The sequence below is a fragment of the Chionomys nivalis genome, chromosome 19 (assembly GCF_950005125.1).
Source record: "Chionomys nivalis chromosome 19, mChiNiv1.1, whole genome shotgun sequence".
Classification (NCBI taxonomy): domain Eukaryota; kingdom Metazoa; phylum Chordata; class Mammalia; order Rodentia; family Cricetidae; genus Chionomys; species Chionomys nivalis.
In genome coordinates this window covers 53,936,174-53,961,171 of record NC_080104.1, presented here as the reverse complement: position 1 = coordinate 53,961,171, position 24,998 = coordinate 53,936,174, and the positions used below count along the sequence as shown (strand labels likewise).

Genomic DNA, 24,998 nt, shown 5'->3' with positions numbered 1-24,998 from the left:
GTGGAGCTGGGAGGATGGGGGGCAGTAAAGGTTAGTTCCTTTTTTTCTACCTTCAGTTCATGAGGTCACGGGGAGGTCAGGCATCAGGCTAAGCCCCTGGGGATAGGGACAGGGCTGGGCCAGGTTCCCTCCGGTCTCAGGTGTTTCCTCTTGACAGCAGTCAACCAGAATCCCAACTCCCATGTCCTCTGATCTGTTACTTTTTATCCCAGGATCGCATGGTCGTCATGTTGAACGTTATTAAGTCGTATTGCAAGAGAAAGAAAGCAAGACTTAGAGGAAAAAGAGAGATCCGAGGTCAGGGGCAGAAGTGGGGGGACAAACAGAAGCCATTCATCTCATGCCCCAGCCCTAGGGATCAAAGTTCTTTATAGGCAATGGAACAAAAGTAGTCTGCTTCGTCCTCCGGCTGCACGGGGCTGATGGTCAGCACACAGGCATTGTGGGCCACGTCGGCGGTAGCGGAGAACCTGTCGGGAATGTCATCAGGCCGGTAGTGCTCCTCTTCTGAGTGGTAGTAGAGCAGGTGAGGAGCGCTGCCCGGGCGCTGCTGATACCAAGACACGCCAGAGTCCCCAATGGTGGCATGCTGGGAATTGATTGTGCAGCTGAGTTGAACCACTTGGCCTGGGAACACCAGTACTGCGTCAGGATAGGTGAGGGTTGGCTGGAAGACTGAAAGATACAAACCCACTGAGGGCTAGCCTGGGCCCCTTCCTTCCTTGCTGTGAATATTTTGTCAGACCCCAAGGAGATTCTCACTCCCCAAAATTTCATAGCACCAGAGGATTGGCCCTGGGTGGGGCAGGGAGGCCTGGTTCCCTGAGGCTTAGTGTGCTCTCTCTACAGCTCCGTTTTCCTCTGTGAATGGGGGCTTTGGAGTAAGTGGCCCCTAAATTAGCATTATCATCATGTCTCCAAGAATCCATGTTCAGCTAAGAGCCTTGTATGCGATCATGGGACTGGAACCTTCTGGACCCCTCTTCTCTGAGGACCTCTCAATCCTACTAGCTCTCCCAAACCCTGGCCATGGGCTAATTGTCCCCAGGAACCTCCCAGGATGCATAACCATCATCTTTAGTTTCAAGCTTCTGACCACATGGAGTAGGGACTGTCCATGTCAACATCCCCTGTGAGAAGCAAAGGTGACCAGTTATCGTCTCTTCAAAGGGTTAATGTAAGGAGACCCACAGATGGGGAAATCAAGGTCCACACAGGAACGTGTCCTGCCCTTGGTCCTAGACAGAGCTCCCTGGAGCCTGGCCTCCACTCCACCTCTCTGCCTCTCCTAGGATCCACCCCACTGGCGCTACTGATCTGCTTCTTTTCGTGGGCTTTCTTGAGCGAGTGCCAACCCCCACCTCCCTCCCGGAGGAGTCTTACCTGCCAAGAAGGCACCAATCAGAAGGAAAGGCGGGCAACCAGAGCAGGCCATGGCCAGGGACAAAAGGCTGTACCAGAGTTGCCCTGCTGTGTGTGCTATGCTCGCTCTGGGTGCTTATGGCACAAGGATGGAGAAGCCTCTCAACCACAATAGAGCATGCAAATCAGTCCGCTGATTGATGAGGGTGTTCCGCACAACATCAGGCCCTGTCTTCCAGATGTCCCGAAACACAGCCAGGGGGAGATCAGAAGTTCAGAAGCCTTCAGGTCCAGGGTCAAGAAGTTGAAATTCCCCAGAGAGTACCCCCATACTCCTTTCTAGTCATTAACAGTGTCTACCCACTAGAATAGGGGTTCTCAACCTGTGGACCTGTAGGTCCTGATCCCTTTGTGGCAGGGCAGGTGGTAGGAGGCCCTTCCACAGAGGTCACCTAAGACTATCGGAAAACACAGATATTTACATTAGGATTCATAACAGTAGCAAAATTACACCAATGAAGTATCAATGAAAATAATTTTATAGTTGGAGGTCACCACAACATGAGGAACTGTATTAAAGGGTCGCAGAATTAGAAAGGTTGAGGACCATTGCTCTAGAATGTCCTCACAAAGGCCCAGGTGTCCCTGGCTTGACAATGTTGAAGGTAAAGGCCCCGTGGGACATTTTTTAGAGCAAGAAGACTATTCCCTTAAAGGGTCTAGAGGGACCACAGATTCTTCTCTCTTGCTACCTGGCCTGCCCTGACTTTGCTCCACCCCTTGATACTGCCATGACGCGCTGCCTTGCCACGACAAGCCCAGAAGCAATGGTGCTGTGGACTGAAACTCCAAACCTATGAGCTAAAGCTAACCTTTCCCCTATGAGTTGATTATCTCAGGGAAACTGACTAATAGAACCTCCAAAGGAACAGTCATTCTGGTTTTTACCACATTAGGTTACTTTTGTGGGCTGTAGAAGTTCTACTCTAAGTAGAATATATACATATGTGTATGTATATACACATATATGTGTCTATGTTCATATATATAAATACACACATATACAGATATATATATATATGTACACATATGTGTGTATGCATGTTTGCCTCTTTTGGCCAACATTAAGAGTCAACCACGTGGGCAGGGCACAGTGGTGCACGCCTTGAATCAGGCCAGCTGCCTAACTCTGAGACAGGGGAAGGAGATCAAGACAACAGCACAGGCAAAGGCAACTCTCACAACTCTCGGAGCTTAGGGCTCCTGTCCTACAGCTGCCTTCCTTCCAGATTCTGTGTCTGCGCTCTGTAGGATGCAAGTCCTCACAAAGTAAGCTCTGGAAATACTACTCGCCCCTACGGTACTGCTCTGAGGACCGAGATGGTTTCTAAAGTGCTACGAACGACATTTGTGATGGGCATGGTGGCACCCACCTCTAATCCAAGCACCTATCAGGCTGGAGCAGGTAGAACTCTGAAGGAAGAAGTGAAAGAAATAAACTGATGTTGCTATCTTTTTTTTTTTTTTCCTAAGGGATTTACCAATAAGCTTGCCTCAAAAATACTAAGTTACACCAAGGTAAAATTTAGCAAAAGGAGCATGCCACTGCCAGGCAGTTTAGAGATGACGCCACCAATCAAACCCCATGCCTCTATCAGAAAGAGGATCCTTCTGCTGGCCAGACAGGAGGATCCTTGTTAACAGCTGCTCAGGAAATGCAGCTGTGCTCTGTCTTGTGCTAGCTCTGGCAAGAACTGTACATTGAAACTCTCCCCATTTGTCCAAACAACCAAACCTTAGGATTTCTGTCTCTGTAAAAGATGTTTAATTGTTCAAAGTGTAACTCGTGGTCATGAAACTAGAGAAGCAGAAAGGGACCTCTGCTCAAGGCTGGTTCCCTTCTTTTTTTTTTTTTTTTTTTTTTTGGTTTTTCGAGACAGGGTTTCTCTGTGGCTTTGGAGCCTGTCCTGGAACTAGCTCTTGTAGACCAGGCTGGTCTCGAACTCACAGAGATTCACCTGCCTCTGCCTCCCAAGTGCTGGAATTAAAGGCGTGCGCCACCACCGCCCAGCTGCTGGTTCCCTTCTGTACATTAGCCGGAACAAGCCATGCATGATTATTAAAAGGTTTCTGTCGTGATTTCGCACTGGGAAAGCATATTAACTCTGTGACATCATGAATCAAGACCATCTGAGCGACATACAGCACCCTGTCTCTAACAGCCGTCCCAACCAAAAAGCCCTGTGAAAGCCTCAGTAAAAAAAAGCACAAAGTCACAGCAAGCCTGTGTGCCCCCGTGTGCACTGCCCTTTCACAAATGCGAAGAACGAGGCTAACAAAAGCAAAGGGTTTATCTAGGGGCGAAGCGGGTCCATGGTGAGCTGGACGGAGGACGCAGATTTCTTCCAACTTACCCAGCCTGAGATGTGCCGGCCGAAGGCAACACAGAGAGTCTAACTATGAGGGTACCCTTCCGACACTGTGCTTGGAGGGGTCTGGGGAAGGCTCAGGGAGAGACCATAGAAGCAGAGAGACAGGGGAAGCCATGTGGGAGAATGAAAAACAAGGAATGAGAAACAGAGTTTAAAAAATCAGTTAGAGGATAATCGCAGAGATGGAAGACAAAACAAACACTAAGTGTGAGAACGTAGAACAGAAGTGAGACAGGGAGGGGGAGAAGGAGACCTGCAGATGTGGGACTGCGCGTGAAAGCCAGGGTTGCTCAGAGAACTGGGGATTACAGCTCAATGGTGCATTTGTGAGTCCCTGGATACAAAGCAAGCATGTGTGTGGGCGAGGGAGGGGTAGCAGGGACACTAACCAGTAGTGAGGAGTAACAAGCCCGTGCCTCTGGCTGCTATAGATCTAGGAGGCCCAGAACCAAGAGACAGAAAGCCAGACAACGCAAAACAAGCACTCATTGGAAAAGACATGAGCATGTTCTTACAAAGCTAAAGACATTCACCAGGCAGCCCTGCAGTTCTTCCTGTGGTACTCACTAGAGAAAGGAAAACTGCTCCCACAAGGACCCGCAGACAAAAGTTTACCACAGTCTTATTCATGATCTCCCCAACTTCCAAAACAACAGCAGGTGAACAAGTGAGTCAACTCCTGGACACACAAATGACTCAACACTTCTCAGCAAGAAGAGAGAAACAAAATAAATAAATGGATAAGTAAGTAAGTAAATAAATAAATAAAAAGAGAGAGAAACAGCTATCTATACCAACAGCCTAGATCATGTTGAGTGAAGACACCACAGGCCGTAGCTCTGAGCCCACTTACAAGACACCCTGGAAAAGATGCGTAGGAAATGGCCGTGGATGCCAAGGACTAGCGCTGAGTATCCGAGCCTCAACAACAGACAGAGAGCCTCTAAAGACGAAGAGGACTTGGGGAACTAAGGAAACCCTGCGGGAGGGATATAGCAGCCATTTGGGGAGGCTGGAAGCAAGAGGAAGTATTTAAAGGTGAAATGAATTACATAAGGTATTTTGAAACAATAATCCTTGGCTACAAGGATCAATAACAAGCGTGGCCCGAGTCCAAGACTAAACACACAGTTGCTGGGTGGACGGCCTTGCAGGAGTCTTTCTGTGTAAGGTTGTGGTGGCCTTTGTGCAAAGCTGTGGTTGCGGCGGTATTTTGTGGCTAGTTCTTGTCATTAGACATGCGTGCATAAAATTCCCAACTGTAGTCATCCATCCAGCTTTAGTTATCTGAAGCAGGACGATGGAGGTTAAAGACTATTTTTTCTTTTCTCTCTCTCTCTCTTTCGTTTTGGTTTTTTGAAACAGAGTTTCTCTGTGTAGCCCCAGTTGTGCTGGAACTCTCTGTGGACCAGGCTAACCTCAAACTCACAGAGATCCACCTGCTTCTGCTTCCAGGTGCTGGGATTACAGGCGTGCGAAGGCTGGTTACAGGCGTGTGAAGGCTGGGATTACAGGCGTGCGAAGGCTGGGATTACAGGCGTGCGAAGGCTGGGATTACAGGCGTGCGAAGGCTGGGATTACAGGCGTGCGAAGGCTGGTTACAGGCGTGCGAAGGCTGGGATTACAGGCGTGCGAAGGCTGGTTACAGGCGTGCGAAGACTGGGATTACAGGCGTGCGAAGGCTGGGATTACAGGCGTGCGCCACCACCGCCTGGCAGTTAAGGGCTATTTTTATTCTCACAAATTCAAAGAATCACCTATGGGGAGGGAGGATGGAAACATTCTATATCCTGCTTGTGGTAACTGGAGATTTGTCAAAACAGTGCCAACAAGATGACTCAGTAAGGGAAGAAGCTTGTCACCTAGCCTGACAACCTGAGTTCAATCCCAGGGACCCCCCAAGGTGGAAGGAGAGAACCAGCTCCCACAAGTTGCCCTCTGACCTACACACATAATCACTGTGGTACATGCATGCATACAAAAATGCATACACAAAATGAATAATTATAAATAGATTTTTCTAACTTGAAAGCATTCCAAAGGGGAAAGTAAATTCTATCTCCATGAATGTGATTAGCAGGAGAGGACAAAAGGAAATGAGAACAGAAAAAAATAATTGGAAGGGCCCAGGGCGCTGGTGGTGCACGCCTTTAATCCTAGCACTCAGGAGGCAGAGGAAGACGGATCTCTGAATTTGAGGACAACCTGGTCTACAGAGTGAGTTCCAGAACAACCAGGACTGTTCTGTAGAGAAACCCTGTTTCGAAAAAAACAGAAAGGAAGGAAGGAAGGGAGGGAGAGAGAGAGAGAGAAGGGGAAAGAGGGAGGGAGGGAAGGAAAGAGGGAGGGAGGGAGGGAGGAAGGAAGGAAGGAAGGAAGGAAGGAAGGAAGGAAGGAAGGAAGGAAGGAAGGAAGGAAGAAAAGGTTGGGAGAGGGGAAAGGAAAACCACACCAGAAGAGGTCTTTGGTGAGGGAGGGTGCTCGCATCCCTGCAGCCTGTACACTCTCTCCCTGGTAGGGCACGTGGGCTCTGAAACAGTATCCAGGCATCCTAGGAACCTCAGTTCGGAGCCTCCTCTATGGGCCCGACAGGAGCTCCACCTGAAGGCCCGCCCCAGTAGGTCCAGTTACCAGGATACTGGGGATAAAGCATTTCCTGCCTAGATGTCTTGGCAGCTCCTACTGCCATGGAGACCACTGGGAGCTGAAGGAGCTGCTGGCACCCAGAAAGCAGCAGCAGAAGAAGGTGGTCTTGGACTAACTGAGCAAGTGGGTGAGCAGGGGCCAGACCCGAGCTGGGAACCAAGCCCACCTACTCAGCAATTCTTACATGCAGTTCCCAGGTGGGGAGCCGAGGAGAGAAGCAGCAGGAAGAGGGGGTTCAGAGACCCACGATCTGCCTGTCTCCTTTCCGCAAGCCATGTTTATCACAGTGATGTTTGGAGGTAAGCAGGGTCTCCTGTCTCGGAACAGGGGTCATACTCTAGAGTTGTTCGTCCCTCTATCCTAGAGACCCAGGAAGGGGAGGTACAGGCTGGGAGGGGCATGGGAATTTGAGGAAGCTGTTCCTATGAGGAGGGAAAGCAATGCCAGTTGTGGTCCCCAGTCCTCTACACAAGAGATGGATGGAAGGCTCTCCAATGCAGTTTGAACAGCATTTGCTTAGGGTAATAGGCCTGGAGCACAGTGCTAGCCCCATAATCCTAGTGTTACCTCTAGACATGGGAGTGAACGTTCTCCTTGTTGGGGGAGGCCCTGACATCCTACCCACTCCGCTATGCCCCTCCCTCAGCTGATTGTCGCATGCTAGTGAACTCCTGGTGCAGCCTGGTGACCTTCATTGTGCATCTGAAACAGAAGGCTCAGGTGCCCCCAGAAGGTGAAAAGATCTGGAGGGCCTGTGGGGAGGGGAATCTCAGGGTCCCATGCCCGGGTGCAGCCTGCCCAGGTTATTCCCATTTCTGCCCAGCAACCATTGCTCTCCTGGCTGAAGACGGGCATCTGATGAGGCTGGAAGAGGGGATGGTCCAGGCCCCTTCCATGGCCTGTTCCCTCCTGCAGCAGCAAGGGACCTATGTCCTGGTACAGATCATTAGTAAGTAGAACCCAAGACTCTCCTTTGCAGCTATGCTGGACTATACGGGAGGGACAGCGGGCCACAGACCCGCTAAGATCCTGTTCAGTCTCAGCCTTGACTGGGTCCTATACCTAACCATCCCTATCCAGTGCCTAGGCCAGGTTTCTTTTTCTTTTTTTTTTTTTTTGGTTTTTCGAGACAGGGTTTCTCTGTGGCTTTTTAGAGCCTGTCCTGGAACTAGCTCTTGTAGACCAGGCTGGTCTCGAACTCACAGAGATCCGCCTGCCTCTGCCTCCCGAGTGCTGGGATTAAAGGCGTGCGCCACCACTGCCCGGCCTAGGCCAGGTTTCTATGGGAACCACCAAGACAGTCTAGAGTCCTTGGTTCTCTCTATACTCTGCAGGAGGACAAGATGGGGCTCCCACCCACTATGAGTCTCTATTGGACAACCTAGATGACCAATACCCAGAGTTAGCAGGTGAGTATCAAGATAAATGGGGTGGGGGCGCATCTACCCAGCACCCAGCAACAGGATTTCCTGGTCTTCCAGAGGAGCTTTGCTGGCTCTCCGGCTTGCCAGGCACAAGCCACAGTCAGAGAAGACGCACAGGCATTCGGCATGGCCACCGGGAACAAGGTCCCCCTTCAAGGTCTCGGAGGGTGGCCTCCCTCCCATCAAGAAACCGCTAGCGGGAGCCATAGCCAGGTACAGAAAGAGTTACAGAAACCCAGGAAGTTCCAAAATGGGGAGCCCTTTCTGAGAGACATGTGCGCTGAGGGGTACAGCCTTCACACATATACACACCCAGGACAGTACACCTCATAGAGATAAGTAAGCCCTACTATACTGCCGAAATATAAGCATCCTAAAGGCAGAATTGCTCTGTGTTTAGGATGCAGGTCCACATTTCTCCAGCCTGGCACACACCTTAGGTGCTCAATGCATTGCTGCTGACTGAACCCAGTGAGTGACGAAGCGGTCTGTGCAGGGGTCTGAAGGGCCTACTTCCGTTCCAGCCAGGTCCTATGACCTGGCGCACCACAGCCAAGTGGCCCAGCTGGACTTGGATCCAAGGGGACTGGTCCTGACCTCTGCATTATCATCAATTGCAAACACACAGCCGTCCAGCAGGACTCCTCTTTCAGAATCTGGCGTTACTAAGAAGTTACATCAGCAAGAAAGGAAAGGTCACAGACAGGATGTGTGGCGCACCCCACCTCCCTGCCCCACATTTGAGTGCAGAGAAAAGGATCCAAGGACAAAAACAAGAAGACTGAGGGGGCAGATGTTCCTGTGGGGCAGTGACAGCAGGCTTCTCTTGAGGTTTCGGGTCCCGGGGGAGTAAGGCCCTTGGGTTGGCTGCAAGTGCCTTGCCCCCCTACCCCACTTAGAGAGCCCCAAAGTAATCTGTCCTTGGCTATCCACAGTGCAGATTGTAACAGGGTTTCCCCCACCCCACCTCAGAGGTTCAAGGACAGCCCAGGGTTACACAGCAGGAGAGAGCTATTCATTCTCTCTCTCTCTGTGTGTCTGTCTGTCTCTCTCTCTCTCCCTACACACACACACACACACACACACACACACACACACACACAGAGGAGGCACTGTACACTCATGAGACACTCAGTCACCTATCTCCGCTGATCCCATCTCCCACCAGACAGGACAGTCAGTCGGCACACAGTAGGCTGTGGTCTAAAGTAAACTCTTTAATTGAGCATGTATATCTTTTGTTAATCTGTAGGGTGAGAATTACCCTCCTTACTCCCAGTCCCAGGTACAATCTCATCTTGGTCAGGCTGTCGGTGAGGGGTTAGGGTAAGTAAGAACAGGCCCATGGCCTCCTCAGGGCAGGGAGCTCAGACCTGTGGAAGGAAGGAACCACAGCACAAACTGGTGATCAGCAGGGTCCCAGAGGGTCTGCCCTTCCCAACCCCACCCGTACCGCCCCAGCTGCTCACCGTGATTGTATTTGCACTGCTTCAGGGCCTCGCTGAAGCCCTCGCACAGGGTTAGGTCACTCTGAGTGGTGGAGCAATCCAGGAACTGCTTGATCTCATAGGAGCAGGGCCCCATCTGTAGGGGGTAAGAGGCAGGACGGCCAGGGGCCTAGGGCAGAGTATAAGAGGCAAGGCTGTCAGCTCAGGGTTGGTACCCAGAATGAAGTACCAAAGTTAGAAGCTTCCTGCCTCTCCCCACATCCATAGCCCTGGTTCCCCAAGAATGGTTCAAGGCAGGCCAAGTGACCCAAGACTAGATTACCTCAGTCCAGCCTCAGCTGCATCCCTGGCAAAGGATGAACCAGGGACCCTCTATAGGTGGTCACTTACAGAATCAGACAGGCTTTTCTTTCTGCCTCAAAGTGGATATGTTAGGCAAATGTAGGAGGGGGAAGAGAAAGTTCTAGAAGAAGCTGTACACTGCATATGTACACAGTGTATGTCCTACTCCAAGACACAGCACCTTCCTGGCTCAGCCACACTGATCTCATGACTCAGGACACACTGCTAACTAGCATCCAGGTTTGGCTCAAGACCAGCGGTGGGGGGGTGGCAGAACCCTAGTGGGGCACAGGTCACCAGGGAACAGACCATGATGGCAGGCTTGGCTTTGGTGAGAACAGGGGCTTGGGAAACACCACCTGTCTCCCTGCTCCGCTAGGGTTCGGTGTCCTTGGACAAGTCTTTGGGCTCCTCTGAGCTTGCGATTTCTCCATCTTTCAAGGTCTAGTGGGTGTCAGTCTCTGGCATTCAAACATTTTGCCCTCAAATGTGGGCTGGGGAGAGCTTTCCAGCTAGGGACAGTACGCTTAACAAGCACGAGGGTTAGGACCCTCTTTCGGTCAAAGTTCTAGGCCCGAGGCAACGCTGAATGCACTGGGTCACCCCTCGCTGGGCATTTAAGGTTCCCTTTGTATCCTTGAGCGAATACTGTCTCCGTTTCTCCTGAGTTCTCTCGCTCACCTGCTGGACCGCAGGCTGAGCAGGCTCCGAGCTTCCCCCACTGAAGGCGCTGGTCAGGGCATTTCCCATGACATGCCCTACAGCCGATCCCACAGCTACGCCAGCAGCGGTGGATGCCATCTGAGCCATAAGGCCCGGCTGGCCCGAAGCGGCAGGTGCCGGGGCGGCAGCTGAGGGCGGTGGGTGCGCAGGAGGGTGGGCTGGGCGACTGCAGGAAGCAAGGGGAGGCAAGGTTAATGCTCTGGGAACAAGCCCCTCTGCTCCCCCGTCTCAGACTGTGTTTCTGCGCCCCCGATCCTCCCCGAGGCCAACATGGCGCAGCAGCCTCCAAGGTCATTCTGCGGATGCCCTTGGGAGAGTCCCCACGCTTCCCTCACCCATCCCCACGGGGTGTCCGTCCCCTTCACACCTGGCCGGCCTGGCAGCCGTGCTGCGACTTCCCCGAGGCATGACAGTGGTAGGACCAAGGAGGAGCAGAGAAATAAGCGTGGACCGAAGCAACCGCTCAGTGCGGGAACTAACGCTACAGCGTCCGACGAGTCAGGTGAAACGGGAGGGATCTGGGGCGGGGCCTTGGGGACACGCCCATAAACGGGAGGGGAAAACCTCCCCCTTCTAGAAACCTCCTGGGTTAGGGCCCCTGAGCCATCCTATCGCGGGGCGGAGCTATGAGGGTCCTGGAGACCCCAGTCCAAGTTGTAAACCCCAAGGCTTAAGCAGGTGCAGGGAGCAACGGGCTTTTCTGCTAGGGCCATCGCAGAACCCAAGGAGTTTGTCTCGAGACCGAAGCGAAAAAGAGACACACAGACCATCAGCGGAACAAGGAATGGAGGGTCCAGGCCCGGCTTCACTCCCTGACTCACTAACAACAGCCCTCCCAGGATCGCCAGAGGTCTAGAATCAGTGGTGTGTTATTAGAATCCGAGCTAAGAGGTGCCTCGATCCTTCTTCGACTCTCGCTGCACGCTGGAATCCTTGAGTTATGACTGTCCCAGGTGCGCCCAGCACCCTAAACCCTGAGACTACCACCCCACAGTCCCCTGGGCTCCTGGCATCCTGGGATACATCTCCAGAAACTGGGAGTGCTTTTGAAATAGTCAGACTGTCCCAGAGGTGACCTGAGTTCTTAGAGATGTTTACCAGATAAACCTAGGCCTTATCAGTTTTAGCACCGTTGACTTTTTTATGTTATTATTACTTTTTTTGATTTTCTGAGACAGGGTTTCTCTATATAACCATCCTGGCTGTCCTGGAATTTGCTTTGTAGACCAGCTCTGAGATCCTCCTGCCTCTGCCTCCCGAGTGCTGGGATTACAGGTGTGCGCCACTACCATGTCGCCCAAACGGTGTTTCTTTTAGCATCCTCTGTAGCTAGCCCTCTTCCACCAGGACTTCACTTCTCTTCTGAAATGGAGTCACCACCTATCTATAGGGTGGATTTCCCGGAGAGGCGAGCAGATAAAGGATGAGACACTCTTTCCTCAGAGAAATGCCTGGCTTTGCTCAGGACCACTGGCTTCTAGGTATGGTCTCTGCTTACCTGGTACCCGGTGGGCAAATGGTAACATCCTTCCAGGTTCAACTTCTTCTGAAGGCGTCTGTGGCCAGCCCACTTGGATAAATGCACCCATCTACCCTTCCATATCCTGCAGCAGGGGTGGTAATGCTTTAGGTCCCTCAAAACACGGCCATGTATCCCTGGCAACATTGAAGACTGTTTATGTGCAGCACGAATGAATGTTTTAGGGTTTGGGTCTTTTTTTTGTTGTTGTTGTTGTTGAGACAGGGTCCCTGTATGTAGCCTGACTGTCCTGGAACTCACTATTGTAGACCATGCTGGCCTCAAACTTACAAAGATCCACCTGCCTCTGTCTCCCAAGTGTTGGGATTAAAGGTGTGTGTCACCACATCCAGAGAACGGGTTTGTTTGTTTTTAAGATTTCTTTATTATGTATACACACACCAGAAGAGGGCACCAGATCTCATTATAGATGGTTGTGAGCCACCGTGTGGTTGCTGGGAATTGAACCCAGGTCCTCTGAAGAAGCAGCCAGTGCTCTTAACCTCTGAGCCAGCTCTCCAGCACCAGTTTGTTTTTAAAGTGCTATGCTTTCATGTGTATCAGAAAATGTGTGAACACCTCATCCATTTCATGATTTCATTCCTTCTTTTGTTGTTTTGTTTTTCAAGACAAGCTTTTTTTGTGTCGCCCTGGGTGTCCTGGAACTAGCTCTGTAGACCAGGCTGGCCTCGAATTCACAGAGATCCATCCGTCTCTATCTCCCAAGTTTGGAGATTAAAGGCGTGAGCCACCACAGCCTGACCATTTCATGATTTCTTGACCAATATTGCTACAATGAGGCTGAGCCAGACCTTGAAAGTCTAGACGTGATGATATGTGCTTGTAATTCCAGTATTCAGATAGGCTAAGACCAGAATCTTTTTTTTTCTTCAAGTTTTGAAGTTATTTTTAGTAAAAGAAAAAAGCAGGCTTTCCAAAGGTGACAAAGTGAACTGAAGGTCAGAAGGAAGCTGGGTGTGGGCTTATCATAAGCTCTTACTCCCGAAGCCTGGAAATGAGATCCAAGCTTTCCCAGGAACTGACTGGATGCCAGAGACAATCCTTGTTGGGGTGGGCAGAGCTACCCTTGATCAATGGCATGGTCTACATGGGCTCTCAGGCAACCACCATGTGCTCACTGACATGATTAACACTTATTCTGGGGGACATTAAATTAAGAATGACATAGGAAGCCGAGATGGTGGTTTATTCGGTTGGATTCTGAATCACAATCAGGAAATAGTCTTTATCTGGTGCAACCATAATTTCATTTTTCTTGGAGCGAATTCGAAGAAAGGTTAGGTCATTCTGGGGGTCAATTTCACGCACAGTGCTCCGTGCCTTCAAGATGAAGTTGTGCATGAGGTTGGCATATTATGTAGTAGTGGGGTTGTCCATGGTGCTCTTGATGGGAATGCCTTCAGTGTTCACCACGATGATTCCCTGCACTCCTTTCTGGCTCTGAAGTCTCTTGAGTGTTTCCTCCACCTCCGCCATCTCGGACCGATCCAGCAGCTCCGAGTCGCCGACGCTCAGCGAGGTCCCCGCTAAGACCAGAATCTTAAACTGGAGGCCTGCCTGGGCTTCATGTATGCATAGGAGAATCTGTCATGAAAGAAAGACAGGAAGGAAGGGAGGGAGGGAGGAAAGAGGGAGGGAAGAAGAAAAAAGAGAAAAAGAGGGGCCAGACAGGAAAGGAAGAGGGGAAAAAATGAAAGAAATGCCAGCCATTAAAAGGTGAGGCTTTTTAAAAGATTGCAGAAGACCAAGTAAAATGCAGTGCTCTCTGGCCCCCACCTTGCAGCATCTCAGGGTCCTGCCTGCCTGCCTGTCTGAATCTTAGCTTTGAAGGTTTGCCAGTAGAGGCCCCTTGTCATCATGAGGGTTTGTACACTGTGTGAAGATGTATTTGCTGTGATTGGTGTAATAAAAAGTTGAATGGCCAATAGCTAGGCAAGAAATATAGCAGAGATTTTGGGGGAGAGAAAGGAGAAGGAAGACTCTAGGCACAGAGGAGATCCGGAAAGGAAACAGGAGATGAAACTCCACATGACAGAACGTAGATTAATATAAATGGGTTCATTTAAGTTATAGGAGAGAGTTAGGAACAAGCCTAAGCTGTAGGCTGAACTTTCATAATTAATAATAAGCCTCCGTGTTGTAAGTTGTGAGCTAGCTGGTAACCCAAAGGAAAGTCTGTCTGCCCAGTTGGGCACCCCCTGCAGAGGCGGGAGTGGATGAACCTTTCCAGTGTGTGAACCCCACTCTCACCTTTGATTCTCTCCTTCATGTCTCAGATGGCTGACCTGACTGGTCAGGAAAAGCCCGTTGGCCAGTGCCTGAGCCAGAGGACAACCTGGGCCTCCAGTGCCCCACTCAGACACCCTCTTACGTCTTCCCTCCTCCCAGGCATCCGACCCATTTGTCTGCTAGTACAGGAGTCTGGCCCCTCCCACCAAGATCTTCAGTAATTGTCTGCGGTCTGCTATTTTTGTGCATGCATCAGTGTGTGCCTAGGATCCTTGGAGATCCGAAGAAGCCATCAGATTCTAGGATAGCCACCGTGTGGGTATTAGGAATGGGACCCCGGTTCTCTGCAAGAACACTTGTTGCTCTTAATCACTGATCTTTCTTTCTAGATCCTGTCTCGTTTGTTTGTTTGTTTGTTTGTTTGTTTTTTCTGAGACAATCCTAGCTGTCCTGGAACTAGCTCTTGGGGTAGGCCAGACTGGCCTCGAACTCACAGAGTGCTGGGACTAAAGGCGTGTGCCACCACCACCCGGGTGGTCGACTCTGGTTTGTTTTAAGGTGAGGGGCTGGCCAACTTCTGCCACATGCCTTAGTTTCTCCAGAGGTCGTATTTCAAAAGCCGGTTGCCTGCAGGAGCTATCGTGCTACTTTCCTGGTGGATTGGTTAGGACTGTGGGGATAGGGGATAGGACCACCTGACACAGGCTAAAAAAGTCAGACAGAGGTCAAGCCACCATGGAGACCTGGCAGAGGATGAGACTTCCGAAAATGGGGTTGGAGAGCAGGAGGAATAATCTCTCCCCAGCTCTCACCAGGTCTAAGGGGTCCAGCCCCTCAAGGCACTCCTCCCAAACCCAAGCCGGGATGGCTGGCCGGTTGAGTTTAGAACAAAAGGCAGGGGAAGGCGGAGCGGTGGGGGGTGCGGTCCCGGCGCCGGCGGGGGCGGGGCGAACACTATAAGGGGCGGCGGCCCGGCGCGGCCCAGCAGGCCCAGCAGCCCCGGGGCGGATGGCACGGGCCGCCTGTCTCCTCCGCGCGATCTCGCGCGCCCTCCTGCTCCAGCTGCCTCTGCTGCTGCTGTTGCTGCTGCTGCTCCTGCCGCCGCCGCTGATGGCCCGACCCAGGCCACCGGTGAGTGCCCGCCGCTCCTCCCCGAGGGAGGGCTGGGCACGCGGGCTGGGCCCACTGGTTGAGCTTGACCCATAGAGCGTCCTGGCTACCCTAGCACAATCGGTCCCCGAAATGCCTCTTGGGTCTTTCTGGCTTTGATAATGAGCTTCCCGTCGCTGGCAGTGTGCAAGTGGAGCCTATGAGGCTGGTTAAGTGAGACTGTGCGCTGGACTCAGCTTGGGGACCTGCTTCTCCAGCCCCAGTCAGGGATGCAGGAGTGTGTGTTGGTAGAGGTAGCAAAGGGAGTGGGTACCAGGGCCCCTTGTTCATCACAGGAAGGAAGCCAAGCAAGTCTAGCGGGGAGGTCGGGGGTGGCAGTCTCCGGTGAGCACCCCTGCAAGGTATGTACAGTGGATGGAGAATAAAGGAAGAGCTAGGGAAGGAGAAAATGGGGCCCAAGTTGAGAGAGGTGCCCCAACCTGCAGGAGGCGAGTTTGGGAGACTTGGGGCCAACAAAGAATGCACCTGAGAGAGACAGTGTGTATGAGCGTCAGGTGGCAATCAGAATAAGAGGGGGCACTGAAACTGGGTGCTGTAGACACTCGGAACAAAAATCACGGAGAAAGGAAAGGGGTGCAGAGAAAGGCAAAAGGAGAAGAGGGATTGAGGGTCTCACAGCCTGTGTGTCCCAGTGGCTACATCCTTCCTCCAGGGTGGTTTTTGAGGCACCTGTCACAGTAGCTGAGCTGGGGCTTGAGCAGGGTCCAACAGTACCCACTGGTACTCTGCTGCCAGCCAGCTCAAAGAATGATGGGAGAAAGGTATGACAGACATTCAAGTGTCCTGGGACTGTCCCTTGGTCCAGTCACACTGGCCTTGGGAGCAAAAGGAAAGGGGGTTGGATATGGAAGGGGATCATGGATCCGCAGCCCTTTAGGCAGAGTGTGAATTTCCCTGCCCTAGAACTTGGAGCAAAGTCGCTAACACCCCTGACCCCTGAACCCCTACCCCCACCACTGCCTTGAACTGGATTCATGCATTTGGGAATTGGAGAGATTTCTGAACCATGAAACCTTGCGTGAATGCCCTCCCCCTGACCCCTCGATCTATAAAAGGGACAAAGCAGTAGGGAGCGCCAATGTCTACTGTTGGGCATTTAGGATAAAACGAGGCAAGGCCAGGCACACTGGAGAGACAGTTGTTAGCTGTTAGCTGTAGCCACTCTGATGCTTGCACGGGATAGAGTCTCAGCTGAGGAACTGTCACTCTAGAGACTACAGAGAGGGTCACCTCTAGTGTTTTTATCCCTAGACATCCATCAGCAGGGTCAAAAGAATTCTGTAAATATTTATTCAGCCCAGCCCCCAGCTTTCTGAGTTGTTGAAAGCCCCACAACCTAGTGGCCAGGGAAACTGCCTTCCCTTCTGGAGCCAGCGGGGGAGGGGTGGGAAAGGGGTAATTAGAACCACAAGGATGGAGTCTGTGTACCAGTTGGGTGTGTGACTTGGGCTATTTCCTTGCCTTCTCTGATGCTCCCCTGCTTCAGCACAGCCTACCCAAGTGACTGCCTCACAAGGTTTTCTCCTACAGACCAGCACCGTCCCCATTAAATGAAAAGCAAACTGAGGTTCAGGAAGGGACACCACCATCCTGGTCTTCCCCAGTGGCGTCCTAGTCTGGGGTCCTTCCCATGGACTGGATTGGGCGGTACTCCTAGGACTGACCTTGGGTGTCTGATCTACGTCAGGAGACTGGGTCAGCCAAGAGTCCCTTGAGTGTGTCTGAGGCTGTGGATTGGCATCTGCCAGGCTGGAGGAGGGTGAGGCAGAGTGAGTTAGGCCCCTCCACATGGCAGTCCAAAGGAAGGCTGCTAACTGAGAAAGAGGGAGTGCACTAGAAACAGAAGTGCTTCTTAGGAATGTGAGTCTTGGAGAGGAGCCAAGCTGGTGGGGAGCCGGTGAGTTCTGAGGAGAGGCATCAGCCCCAGGTCTGAGCCCAGCTCTTGTCTGGCTTGCTGTGTGATCCTAGGCTAAGTCTTTAACTTCTCTGGATTCTGTTCCATGCTCTAGGATATTGGGTATTTAGAATAAAATTAGAATAATGACTGCTCCCCCCAAACTCTCGAGAGCTATAGGTGAGGCCAGGGGTTCTCCGAGCTTACCAGTTTAGCTCTTTGGATCCCAGGATTCCTGAGAGGACTGAGAATTTGGGAAGAAGAGATTCCCCAGTGTGGGAGTACAGGACCTAAAGGGGTAGAGTCTGGGAAGGACCTCTCCGGGTAAGATGCAGCTGCCGGGTTTACAGGAGCCTCTCAGCTCCTTCTGGCATTACTGCCGTCTGAAAGATGGAGATGTTGAAGCTCAGCAAAGACAGTGTCTGGGTCACCAGTGATAGAATTCAGAAGCTCACAGCTTCTGGCCATGACCTTGGTGTCTCTCAGGGAAGGAAGTGGTGGAGATGGGAAGGGTTGTGTCCTTTTCCTTTTGTCCTTTCATGGCTTCTGTGCCAGCCTCACTGGGTGGCAGAGAAAAGACACCAGGCTGACAGGCTAGACTTTGAGCTGGGAGAGGCTCCTGGGGAATGACAACACCCTGTCATTCTTTGAGAGGGTCACTAGACTGTCCGGAAGAGCTGCACAGGGGGCTGGAGAGATGGCTCAGACATAATAAATAAATTTAAAAAAAAAGAGCTACATAGGAGAATCTATCTCTCCCCCTTGCCAGGTTGGATAGGCCCTTGTGGCTGGTCATATAGAAGAACCAGGTCCACATCTTCACTGTGATACTTTGAAGTCCCCAGGTGGAGTTTCAGTGATGACCTGTGCAAATTACCCGGGAGGCAGCAGATGCTTCGTTACTTTCCCAAAGAAGAGAATTGTCTTCTTGTCCCTGGGGGGAGGATATGGGGGAAATGTGGAAAAACGCAGCTCTAGTCATGGTTGCCCTCTGTGCTCCTGAGACACCGACAGGGTAGGAACTGGTCCCTACCCTCCCTGCATCAAAGGGGCAGGAGATCACAGATCTGGCAGGCTGTGGGCAGAACTGGAACCTCACATGGATGGGGTGTCTCTTAGTAGTAGAGGACAAGTACAGTCGATTGCCAGCACCCCCAAGTATACCATCTAAAGGGCAATCTGACTTCAGTGACCTGGTGCCCAAGGTCTCGCTAAGTGCCCAGCGTGCCTCGCCTTGTGTTCTCCAAGCCGCACTTACTGGGAGTCTTGTCCCATTTGTTAGGTAAGCCAGTCCAGGGCCACACTACAGGCTGTAGCCCCTCCATGCTGGGGGAGGGTCATAGGAGCATCCTCAGGAACTTCCTGGGTGTGTTTGGAGAATGCAGTTAGGGCTTCAAGGCTCATGTTCCCCTAGTCTCAATGTGTTCCCATGTAGACCTCCTTAACCTGGTGGACAGGAGCTGGTGACAGACGGCCCAGGGCCCCTCCTGCAGGGCAGGAGGAAGAGGAGAGAGCCTTGGAACAAGTATCAGGAAATCAGATGCTCAACCTAAGGGCAGTGGACCCAGCCCTGTGCCAGCACACCTTCCGGCTCTTCCATTTCCCCAGCAATTCAGTGGGCTAAGCCTGCTGCGCTGAAGAACTGCATCTCAGTCAAACCGTAGGCCATGGGGAATCCGAGCTGACTTGATTCTTGCGTCGTCTTTCTTGCTCAGGATAGCCACCGTCACCGCCCCGGGAAGAGAGGGCTGCAGCTTCCACAGGCAGCTCTGCCTAATAGCTTGGCTTCTGCCCCATCCTCCCATTGGGCCCCTAGTCCTGCTGGTGGCTCCAGACTTCCACGGTGTGGTGTGCCTGACCCACCTGATGTGCTGAATGCCCGAAACCGACAGAAGCGCTTCGTGCTGTCAGGAGGGCGTTGGGAGAAGACAGACCTCACCTATAGGTAGGGACCAGAGGGCAGGGGAACAGGACTGCATGTTATTCTTACACCTTCATCCCAAGATGCCCAAGGCCACATTCACACAGCGCACAGACCTTCATGCCCACTGTCCCTCCTCCCCCAGCTGTTCATGAACCGATAACCTGAAACCTTTGTCTAGACAGATGCAGAATATGATGTAAGCCAGGCCAGGGCCTAGAAGAACCTGAGTGCCTGCCTGGGGGAAGATTTTAGACTCTCAGGCTTTAGTAGGCTCAGGTCTGGGACCGGTAGTAAATGGGACAGAGCCACAACCCTGGTAGATTGTTCAAATCTACCAATTACAACTCGGGTCTTTTGAAGGTGGACACAGTAATGGTGGACTGCTTGTTGGTGACCTAGGAGGTCCTTAGGCAGATGGTGAGGAAGCCGAGACTTAGCCTGAGAGACAGTGGTCTAGGGTCATATGGCATTGGAACTGGGATAGGGGTGCAGAATTCCCTGGTTGGGGAACCAAGTTCCAGTACAAGGCTCCTCACAGTGAGTTGTACTCCCAGGCCTTGTATCTTTCCACTCAGTGTGTAGTATATCAAAACATATACAACCCCATATAAAGGTGAACCCATGTCTAGAAACGGTTCTCTAAGCCTGAGACCTAGGGCATTCCTGGCTGCAGCTCTGAGTGCACACACCCACTGATCATCCAGAGGCAACACTTCTTATGGGAGGAGGTGAGACAGGCTCTCACATAAAAGCCCAAATAGCCTCAAACTCACAGAAATCCTCCTGCCTCAGCTTCTCCAGTGCTGGGAAGAAAGGCATGGGTCACCACACTCAGCTCTAGGGGAAGCTTGACTCCTCAGTCCTCAGGGGCTTCCTTGCCCCATGCCCAGGCCCCTCCACCTCCCCCCAGGATCCTCCGGTTCCCATGGCAGCTTGTAAGGGAGCAGGTACGGCAGACGGTGGCAGAGGCCCTCCAGGTATGGAGTGAGGTGACACCGCTCACTTTCACCGAGGTGCATGAGGGACGCGCTGACATCATGATTGACTTCACCAGGTGAAATCTGTGGCCTGTGGGACCTTTCTGGGAACACATCCCGTTGTCTGCAGCCTCTAACTGTGTTCTTCCCCACCCCTGGCCCCAGGTACTGGCATGGGGACAACTTGCCGTTTGATGGGCCTGGGGGCATTCTGGCCCATGCTTTCTTCCCCAAGACCCACCGAGAAGGAGATGTTCACTTTGACTATGATGAAACTTGGACTATTGGGGACAACCAGGGTATGTGCTGGAGACCCATCTTGCAGTTGAGGAACTAGGGAGCCCTTAAGCTGGGGTCTAGAGATTAATTTGGCAGCTGGCGGTGGCGGTGGGGTGCTGACTCACCCCCTTTCCAGGCACAGACCTGCTACAAGTGGCAGCTCATGAATTTGGCCATGTTCTGGGGCTGCAACACACCACAGCAGCTAAGGCCCTCATGTCCCCTTTCTACACCTTCCGTTACCCACTGAGCCTCAGCCCAGATGATCGAAGGGGCATCCAGCACCTCTATGGCCGGCGCCAGCCGGCCCCCACCTCCCACGCCCCAGCCTTGGGCTCCCAGGCTGGGATAGATACCAATGAGATTGCACTTCTGGAGGTAAGATCTAGGTGGGTGGGAAGACGGAGGTAAGGCTGGCTCTGTTCCCTTCGAACCCCTGCTGGCCTTATGGCTCCAGTATGTGCTCTTTTCTGGCTCCTCTATTCTGCCGTAGCCGGAAACCCCACCGGATGTCTGTGAGACTTCCTTTGATGCAGTTTCCACCATCCGAGGCGAGCTCTTCTTCTTCAAAGCCGGCTTTGTTTGGAGGCTGCGCAGTGGGCAGCTGCAGCCTGGGTATCCTGCTCTGGCCTCTCGGCACTGGCAAGGATTGCCCAACCCTGTGGATGCAGCTTTTGAGGATGCCCAGGGTCATATTTGGTTTTTCCAAGGTGAGTGGGACTTGGAAGTCAGTGACAAGAGGACTCGGGGACACAGTGGGTAGGGAGATAATGCCCTGCGGAATTAAAGCCAAGGGAGAGTGGGGCTCACTCCTTGGGCACAGCGGAGAGTCTCCCAGAAGTGGCAGCTCTGAGTAGCACCGAAGGTCTTGCTTGCTGCAGCTGTATGCTGATGTATTCAACCCCCAAAGCCACCGTGCGGGGTGGGGCTTTAGAGATGAGGACTCAGGCTCAGAGGCAGAATGACTCCGGTAAGGTGGGAAGCTTGGAAAAGGCAGAGCAGGATCTAGGCATAGTGGCCCTGGAGCCTGTGATTTCAACTCTCATCTGGCAGAGGTGACAACCTAGAACCTTCCAGGTGGCAGGACTTCATAAACACAGGTGAGGCGTGGGAACCCTGTACAGGCATTCCAAGGTGGCCAAGGGGCCTGTTACAGGTGGGCCGGGACGCAGGGTGGTCAGCAAACATCCTCAGTGGGCAGCCCTCTGTTGACCAGAATAACCTTAACTTGGGCTTATTGAACCCAAGCTTATCTTCTCAACTCAGCTCATCCCAGCTGGTTCTCACATCCCTTGTGGGGTATGGTCGCTGGGAAGGCACTATTAGCCAGCAGTGTTTTGCAAACAAAAGAAACAGGCTGGGAGAGTCCCCGGTGGTGGCCAAGCAGATCCACAGTGGTTGGGCATGGCAGTGGTGGCTTGGCAGCTCCTGGCAGCATCTTCTCTCTGGCAGGTGCTCAGTACTGGGTATACGATGGTGAGAAGCCATTCCTAGGCCCTGCACCACTCTCCGAGCTGGGCCTACAGGGGTCCCTGGTCCATGCTGCCCTGGTCTGGGGTCCTGAGAAGAACAAGATCTACTTCTTCCGAGGTGGAGACTATTGGCGTTTCCACCCCAGAACCCAACGTGTAGACAATCCTGTGCCCCGACGTGCCACTGACTGGCGAGGGGTACCTTCTGAGATTGACGCTGCCTTCCAGGATGCTGAGGGTGAGTTGAGGGTGAGGTAGCTGGAGGGAAGCCAGTGTAGTGGTCCTCACACTCGTACACAGCAGTGGCTGTCATCCTGTGTGTTGACACCGTGTGTCATACCAATACCCCCCCGCCCCCCGCAAGACCTCATGAGGCCCAGCCTGACAGGTACTGAGCCCAGTGTCCACTTACCCAGCCTGACTGCCTTCTCTCTTCAGGGTATGCCTACTTCCTGCGTGGCCAACTCTACTGGAAGTTTGACCCTGTGAAGGTGAAGGTTCTGGAGGGCTTTCCTCGCCTTATAGGTCCTGACTTCTTTGACTGTGCAGAGCCTGCCAATACTTTCCGCTGACAATACCTTGAATGCACTCAGGGATAGTGACCCCTGCCAGGCCACCTATGTCATTAAAGAGAACCACAGTCTCCATCTTTGTGGCTCTGGGCTTCAGGCTTGGGACAGACAGAGCCTATGTCTCCTCAGGGGAGTGGGTAGAAGTATGGGACCATTTGCGGGGATGGCCATGCTGGTCATGGTCACCTGTTAGCAATTGTCTCAGACTGGGCAAAGGCTTTGGCATGACTTAAAAATAAGGTCAGTTTTGGGCCAACAATATCCCACTTAGGTAGATTATGGCCAACTGGGCTGCCCAAGCCCTCCATCTCTGCCCCTCGAAGCAGAACTTCCACATGAATGCAGGGACCACAGTAGCATTCTGTGTTTGTAATGAGGTTTCCTGTGAGTAGTGGTGGTGGTGACGAGATGCCCAGGGTACCTACCATTCTTTCCCAGCCAAGCAGCTGGGCCTCAGGGCAGTATCTTTTCTGATAAGTCAACTCTGGGGAGATGCTGGACTGATTATCTTCTGGTAGGTGAGTCAGAGATGTGTTTCCTGGCCAAAAGGTACACAGCCAGCCAGCCAGCCAGCCAGCCAGCCAGCCAGCCAGGGAGGCAGCTGCTTCCTCCCAGAGACAATGAACCTCAGAGGCCCCACATACCTCACAGTCTTCCCTGGGGCCATTTCTTCCTGGGGGCGGGGGGGGGGCTCTTCCTAGCACAGGTACCTTCCAAAGCCATGTAAATGTGTATACAGTGTATAAAGCCTTTTTTAAAAAGCAGAGACTGCCATTAAACATGAGTGTTTTCTAAGCGTCTGTTTGTTTTCTCTTTGCAATTGCAGTCAGGATTTGGGAGATGGAGTTAAAAAGCCTTCACACCCTAGACAGTTTCCTAGGGTTAGGCTCAATGTTTAGGGTTCTCCTACTCCATTCCTGCAGAGGAAGAGGGGTACCTGCAGTGGCTTTAAAACTGACTACCTGTATCATCCTTTGTCTCTTTCCTTTATTGTCCAAAATAGTAGTCATTTTATCTGATCATGCCTAACTACCCATTCCTTTGGTGGGGGTGGGGACTGTATGGTCTCAGATCCCTGGCTATCCTAGAACTCAGAGATCTGCCTGCCTATGACTCTGGAGTTCTGGAGTGTTAGGATTAAAGGTGTGAGCCATCATGCTCACACCTTCCTTTCAACTTAAAACTCTGGTTCCCATGGCTGTGAGTACAGTGGCCAAAACTCATGGTTGCCACGGCCCTTCCCAGCTCTTTAGCATCCCTTCAAAATGGCTTCTGCCACAGCTGCGGTCTCAACAGATCGTCACCAGGGTCTCTAACTGGCCACTGTTTGTTTTTCAACTTTCATAGATGTATTTATGTTTTGCATATTCCCCGGTACTTCCCTTATCTCTCCTCCCACTCAGGTTAAGTCAGTCCCTTTGCTCACGTACACAGAGTCACTTTTACTTTCATGTTCTGTGCATATACAGTTTATGTTTCTATAAAATCTAGAAAACATTTGTCTTTCTGAGACTTGTTTAATACGATTATCTCCAGTTGCATCCATTTTTTCTGCATTATAATTTCGTGTTGTGGTTGAAAAAAACATTCCATCGTGTACACACCACATTTCACTTTCTTTTTCTTTCTTTTTTTTTTAAAAAGATTTATTTATTATGTATACAATATTCTGTCTGTGTGTATGTCTGCAGGCCAGAAAAGGGCATCAGACCTCATTACAGATGGTTGTGAGCCACCATGTGGTTGCCGGGAATTGAACTCCAGGACCTTTGGAAGAGCAGGCAATGCTCTTAACCTCTGAGCCATCTCTCCAACCCTTCACTTTCTTTTTCTGTTTGTTTTGTTTTCTGAGACAGAGTTTCTCTACATAGCCCTGGCTGGCCTTGAGCTCACGATGTAGACCAGGTTTGCTTCTAACTCACAGAGATTCTCCTGCCTCTGCCTCCCAAGTGCTGGGACTAAAGGCGTGCGCCACCAAGCCTGGTCTCTCCCACGTTTTCTTTATCCATTCTTCTACTGCAGACTAGCTGCCTAGGCCGGGCTATAACTTAGCTCTTGTAATAGTGCTACAGTAAACATTACTCAAACATTTTTGAGTCACTGCTCTGTTCAACAGATGGTGGACTGCTTGGACATCTTCCCGCGGCATTGTCTTCCCTCAGGGCTCTTAATGCCCAAGGGGCAGAGGCACGGAGCAGGGCGGGGCTTGTGGGCACCAAGCTTGCAGAGCTAAGGGAAGAATGCAAGCAGCCCTTCCCGTTCACCGGGCACAGAACCTGCATCTTTGAACAGTACCAACCTCCATCCGGTACTGTCATTCTTCCCATCCCTATTTGGGCCTACAGCACAGACAGCTGTTCCTAGAGCACTTTCGGGTGGAGAACCTGACTGCCAGCCTGGGGTCGCCATGCCCACCCAGACTCCCTCAGGCTTTGAGAGGGAACGGTCCTTCTCTCTACGTATCGTCTCATTTCTTTACTTCACCCTCGGGCGGAGTACCAGCCCCGGCCGTGAGACTAGGAAAGCCACCGCCTGAGTCAGGGCCTCCGTGGCTATTTATATCG

The 24,998-nt window shown here is 52.0% G+C and overlaps 4 protein-coding genes and 1 pseudogene across 5 annotated transcripts; 2 read left to right on the top strand and 3 right to left on the bottom strand.

Annotated features, from left to right (window-relative positions):
- Positions 1-307: 307 nt before the first annotated feature.
- Vpreb3 (V-set pre-B cell surrogate light chain 3) lies at positions 308-1,435 on the bottom strand. Of its 2 annotated transcripts, none has more exons than XM_057752011.1 (2): positions 1,384-1,435; positions 308-675 (listed from the first exon to the last, which is right to left on the bottom strand). In XM_057752011.1, the coding sequence occupies exons 1-2, from the start codon at positions 1,433-1,435 to the stop codon at positions 359-361; spliced, it is 369 nt and encodes a 122-aa protein (XP_057607994.1). In that variant the 3' UTR covers positions 308-358. The 2 variants fall into 2 exon arrangements, with proteins under 2 accessions (XP_057607994.1, XP_057607995.1); XM_057752012.1 differs by having other exon boundaries at positions 308-642.
- A 5,091-nt stretch (positions 1,436-6,526) lies between these two features.
- C19H22orf15 (chromosome 19 C22orf15 homolog) lies at positions 6,527-8,061 on the top strand. The gene is made up of 6 exons (XM_057751948.1): positions 6,527-6,540; positions 6,631-6,739; positions 7,087-7,173; positions 7,264-7,389; positions 7,775-7,849; positions 7,922-8,061. The coding sequence occupies exons 2-6, from the start codon at positions 6,715-6,717 to the stop codon at positions 8,059-8,061; spliced, it is 453 nt and encodes a 150-aa protein (XP_057607931.1). The 5' UTR covers positions 6,527-6,540; positions 6,631-6,714.
- Positions 8,062-9,061: 1,000 nt separating this feature from the next.
- On the bottom strand, positions 9,062-10,885 carry Chchd10 (coiled-coil-helix-coiled-coil-helix domain containing 10). Its single transcript, XM_057751500.1, has 4 exons — positions 10,745-10,885; positions 10,336-10,543; positions 9,334-9,481; positions 9,062-9,237 (listed from the first exon to the last, which is right to left on the bottom strand). Exons 1-4 carry the CDS (start codon positions 10,783-10,785, stop codon positions 9,218-9,220), a joined length of 417 nt encoding a protein of 138 aa, XP_057607483.1. The 5' UTR covers positions 10,786-10,885; the 3' UTR covers positions 9,062-9,217.
- A 1,902-nt stretch (positions 10,886-12,787) lies between these two features.
- LOC130862189 (dynein light chain roadblock-type 1-like) lies at positions 12,788-13,438 on the bottom strand (annotated as a pseudogene).
- A 1,684-nt stretch (positions 13,439-15,122) lies between these two features.
- Positions 15,123-23,094, top strand: Mmp11 (matrix metallopeptidase 11). The gene is made up of 8 exons (XM_057751235.1): positions 15,123-15,277; positions 18,926-19,155; positions 20,045-20,188; positions 20,277-20,410; positions 20,527-20,768; positions 20,884-21,100; positions 21,843-22,100; positions 22,301-23,094. Exons 1-8 carry the CDS (start codon positions 15,155-15,157, stop codon positions 22,432-22,434), a joined length of 1,482 nt encoding a protein of 493 aa, XP_057607218.1. The 5' UTR covers positions 15,123-15,154; the 3' UTR covers positions 22,435-23,094.
- Positions 23,095-24,998: the final 1,904 nt, after the last annotated feature.

Bases quoted from the DNA above. Each gene is read 5' to 3' on its own strand.
- Vpreb3 (XM_057752011.1), bottom strand. From the start codon at position 1,435: ATGGCCTGCTCTGGTTGCCCGCCTTTCCTTCTGATTGGTGCCTTCTTG. The intron at 676-1,383 runs GTAAGACTCCTC...TGTATCTTTCAG, and splicing joins GATTGGTGCCTTCTTGGCAG to TCTTCCAGCCAACCCTCACC.
- C19H22orf15 (XM_057751948.1), top strand. From the start codon at position 6,715: ATGTTTATCACAGTGATGTTTGGAG. The intron at 6,740-7,086 runs GTAAGCAGGGTC...CCCCTCCCTCAG, and splicing joins TATCACAGTGATGTTTGGAG to CTGATTGTCGCATGCTAGTG. The intron at 7,174-7,263 runs GTGAAAAGATCT...ATTTCTGCCCAG, and splicing joins GGCTCAGGTGCCCCCAGAAG to CAACCATTGCTCTCCTGGCT.
- Chchd10 (XM_057751500.1), bottom strand. From the start codon at position 10,785: ATGCCTCGGGGAAGTCGCAGCACGGCTGCCAGGCCGGCCAG. The intron at 10,544-10,744 runs GTGTGAAGGGGA...TGCTTCCTGCAG, and splicing joins ACGGCTGCCAGGCCGGCCAG to TCGCCCAGCCCACCCTCCTG. The intron at 9,238-9,333 runs GTGAGCAGCTGG...TTCCTTCCACAG, and splicing joins GCAGTGCAAATACAATCACG to GTCTGAGCTCCCTGCCCTGA.
- Mmp11 (XM_057751235.1), top strand. From the start codon at position 15,155: ATGGCACGGGCCGCCTGTCTCCTCCGCGCGATCTCGCGCGCCCTCCTG. The intron at 15,278-18,925 runs GTGAGTGCCCGC...TTTCTTGCTCAG, and splicing joins TGGCCCGACCCAGGCCACCG to GATAGCCACCGTCACCGCCC. The intron at 20,411-20,526 runs GTATGTGCTGGA...CCCCCTTTCCAG, and splicing joins GACTATTGGGGACAACCAGG to GCACAGACCTGCTACAAGTG.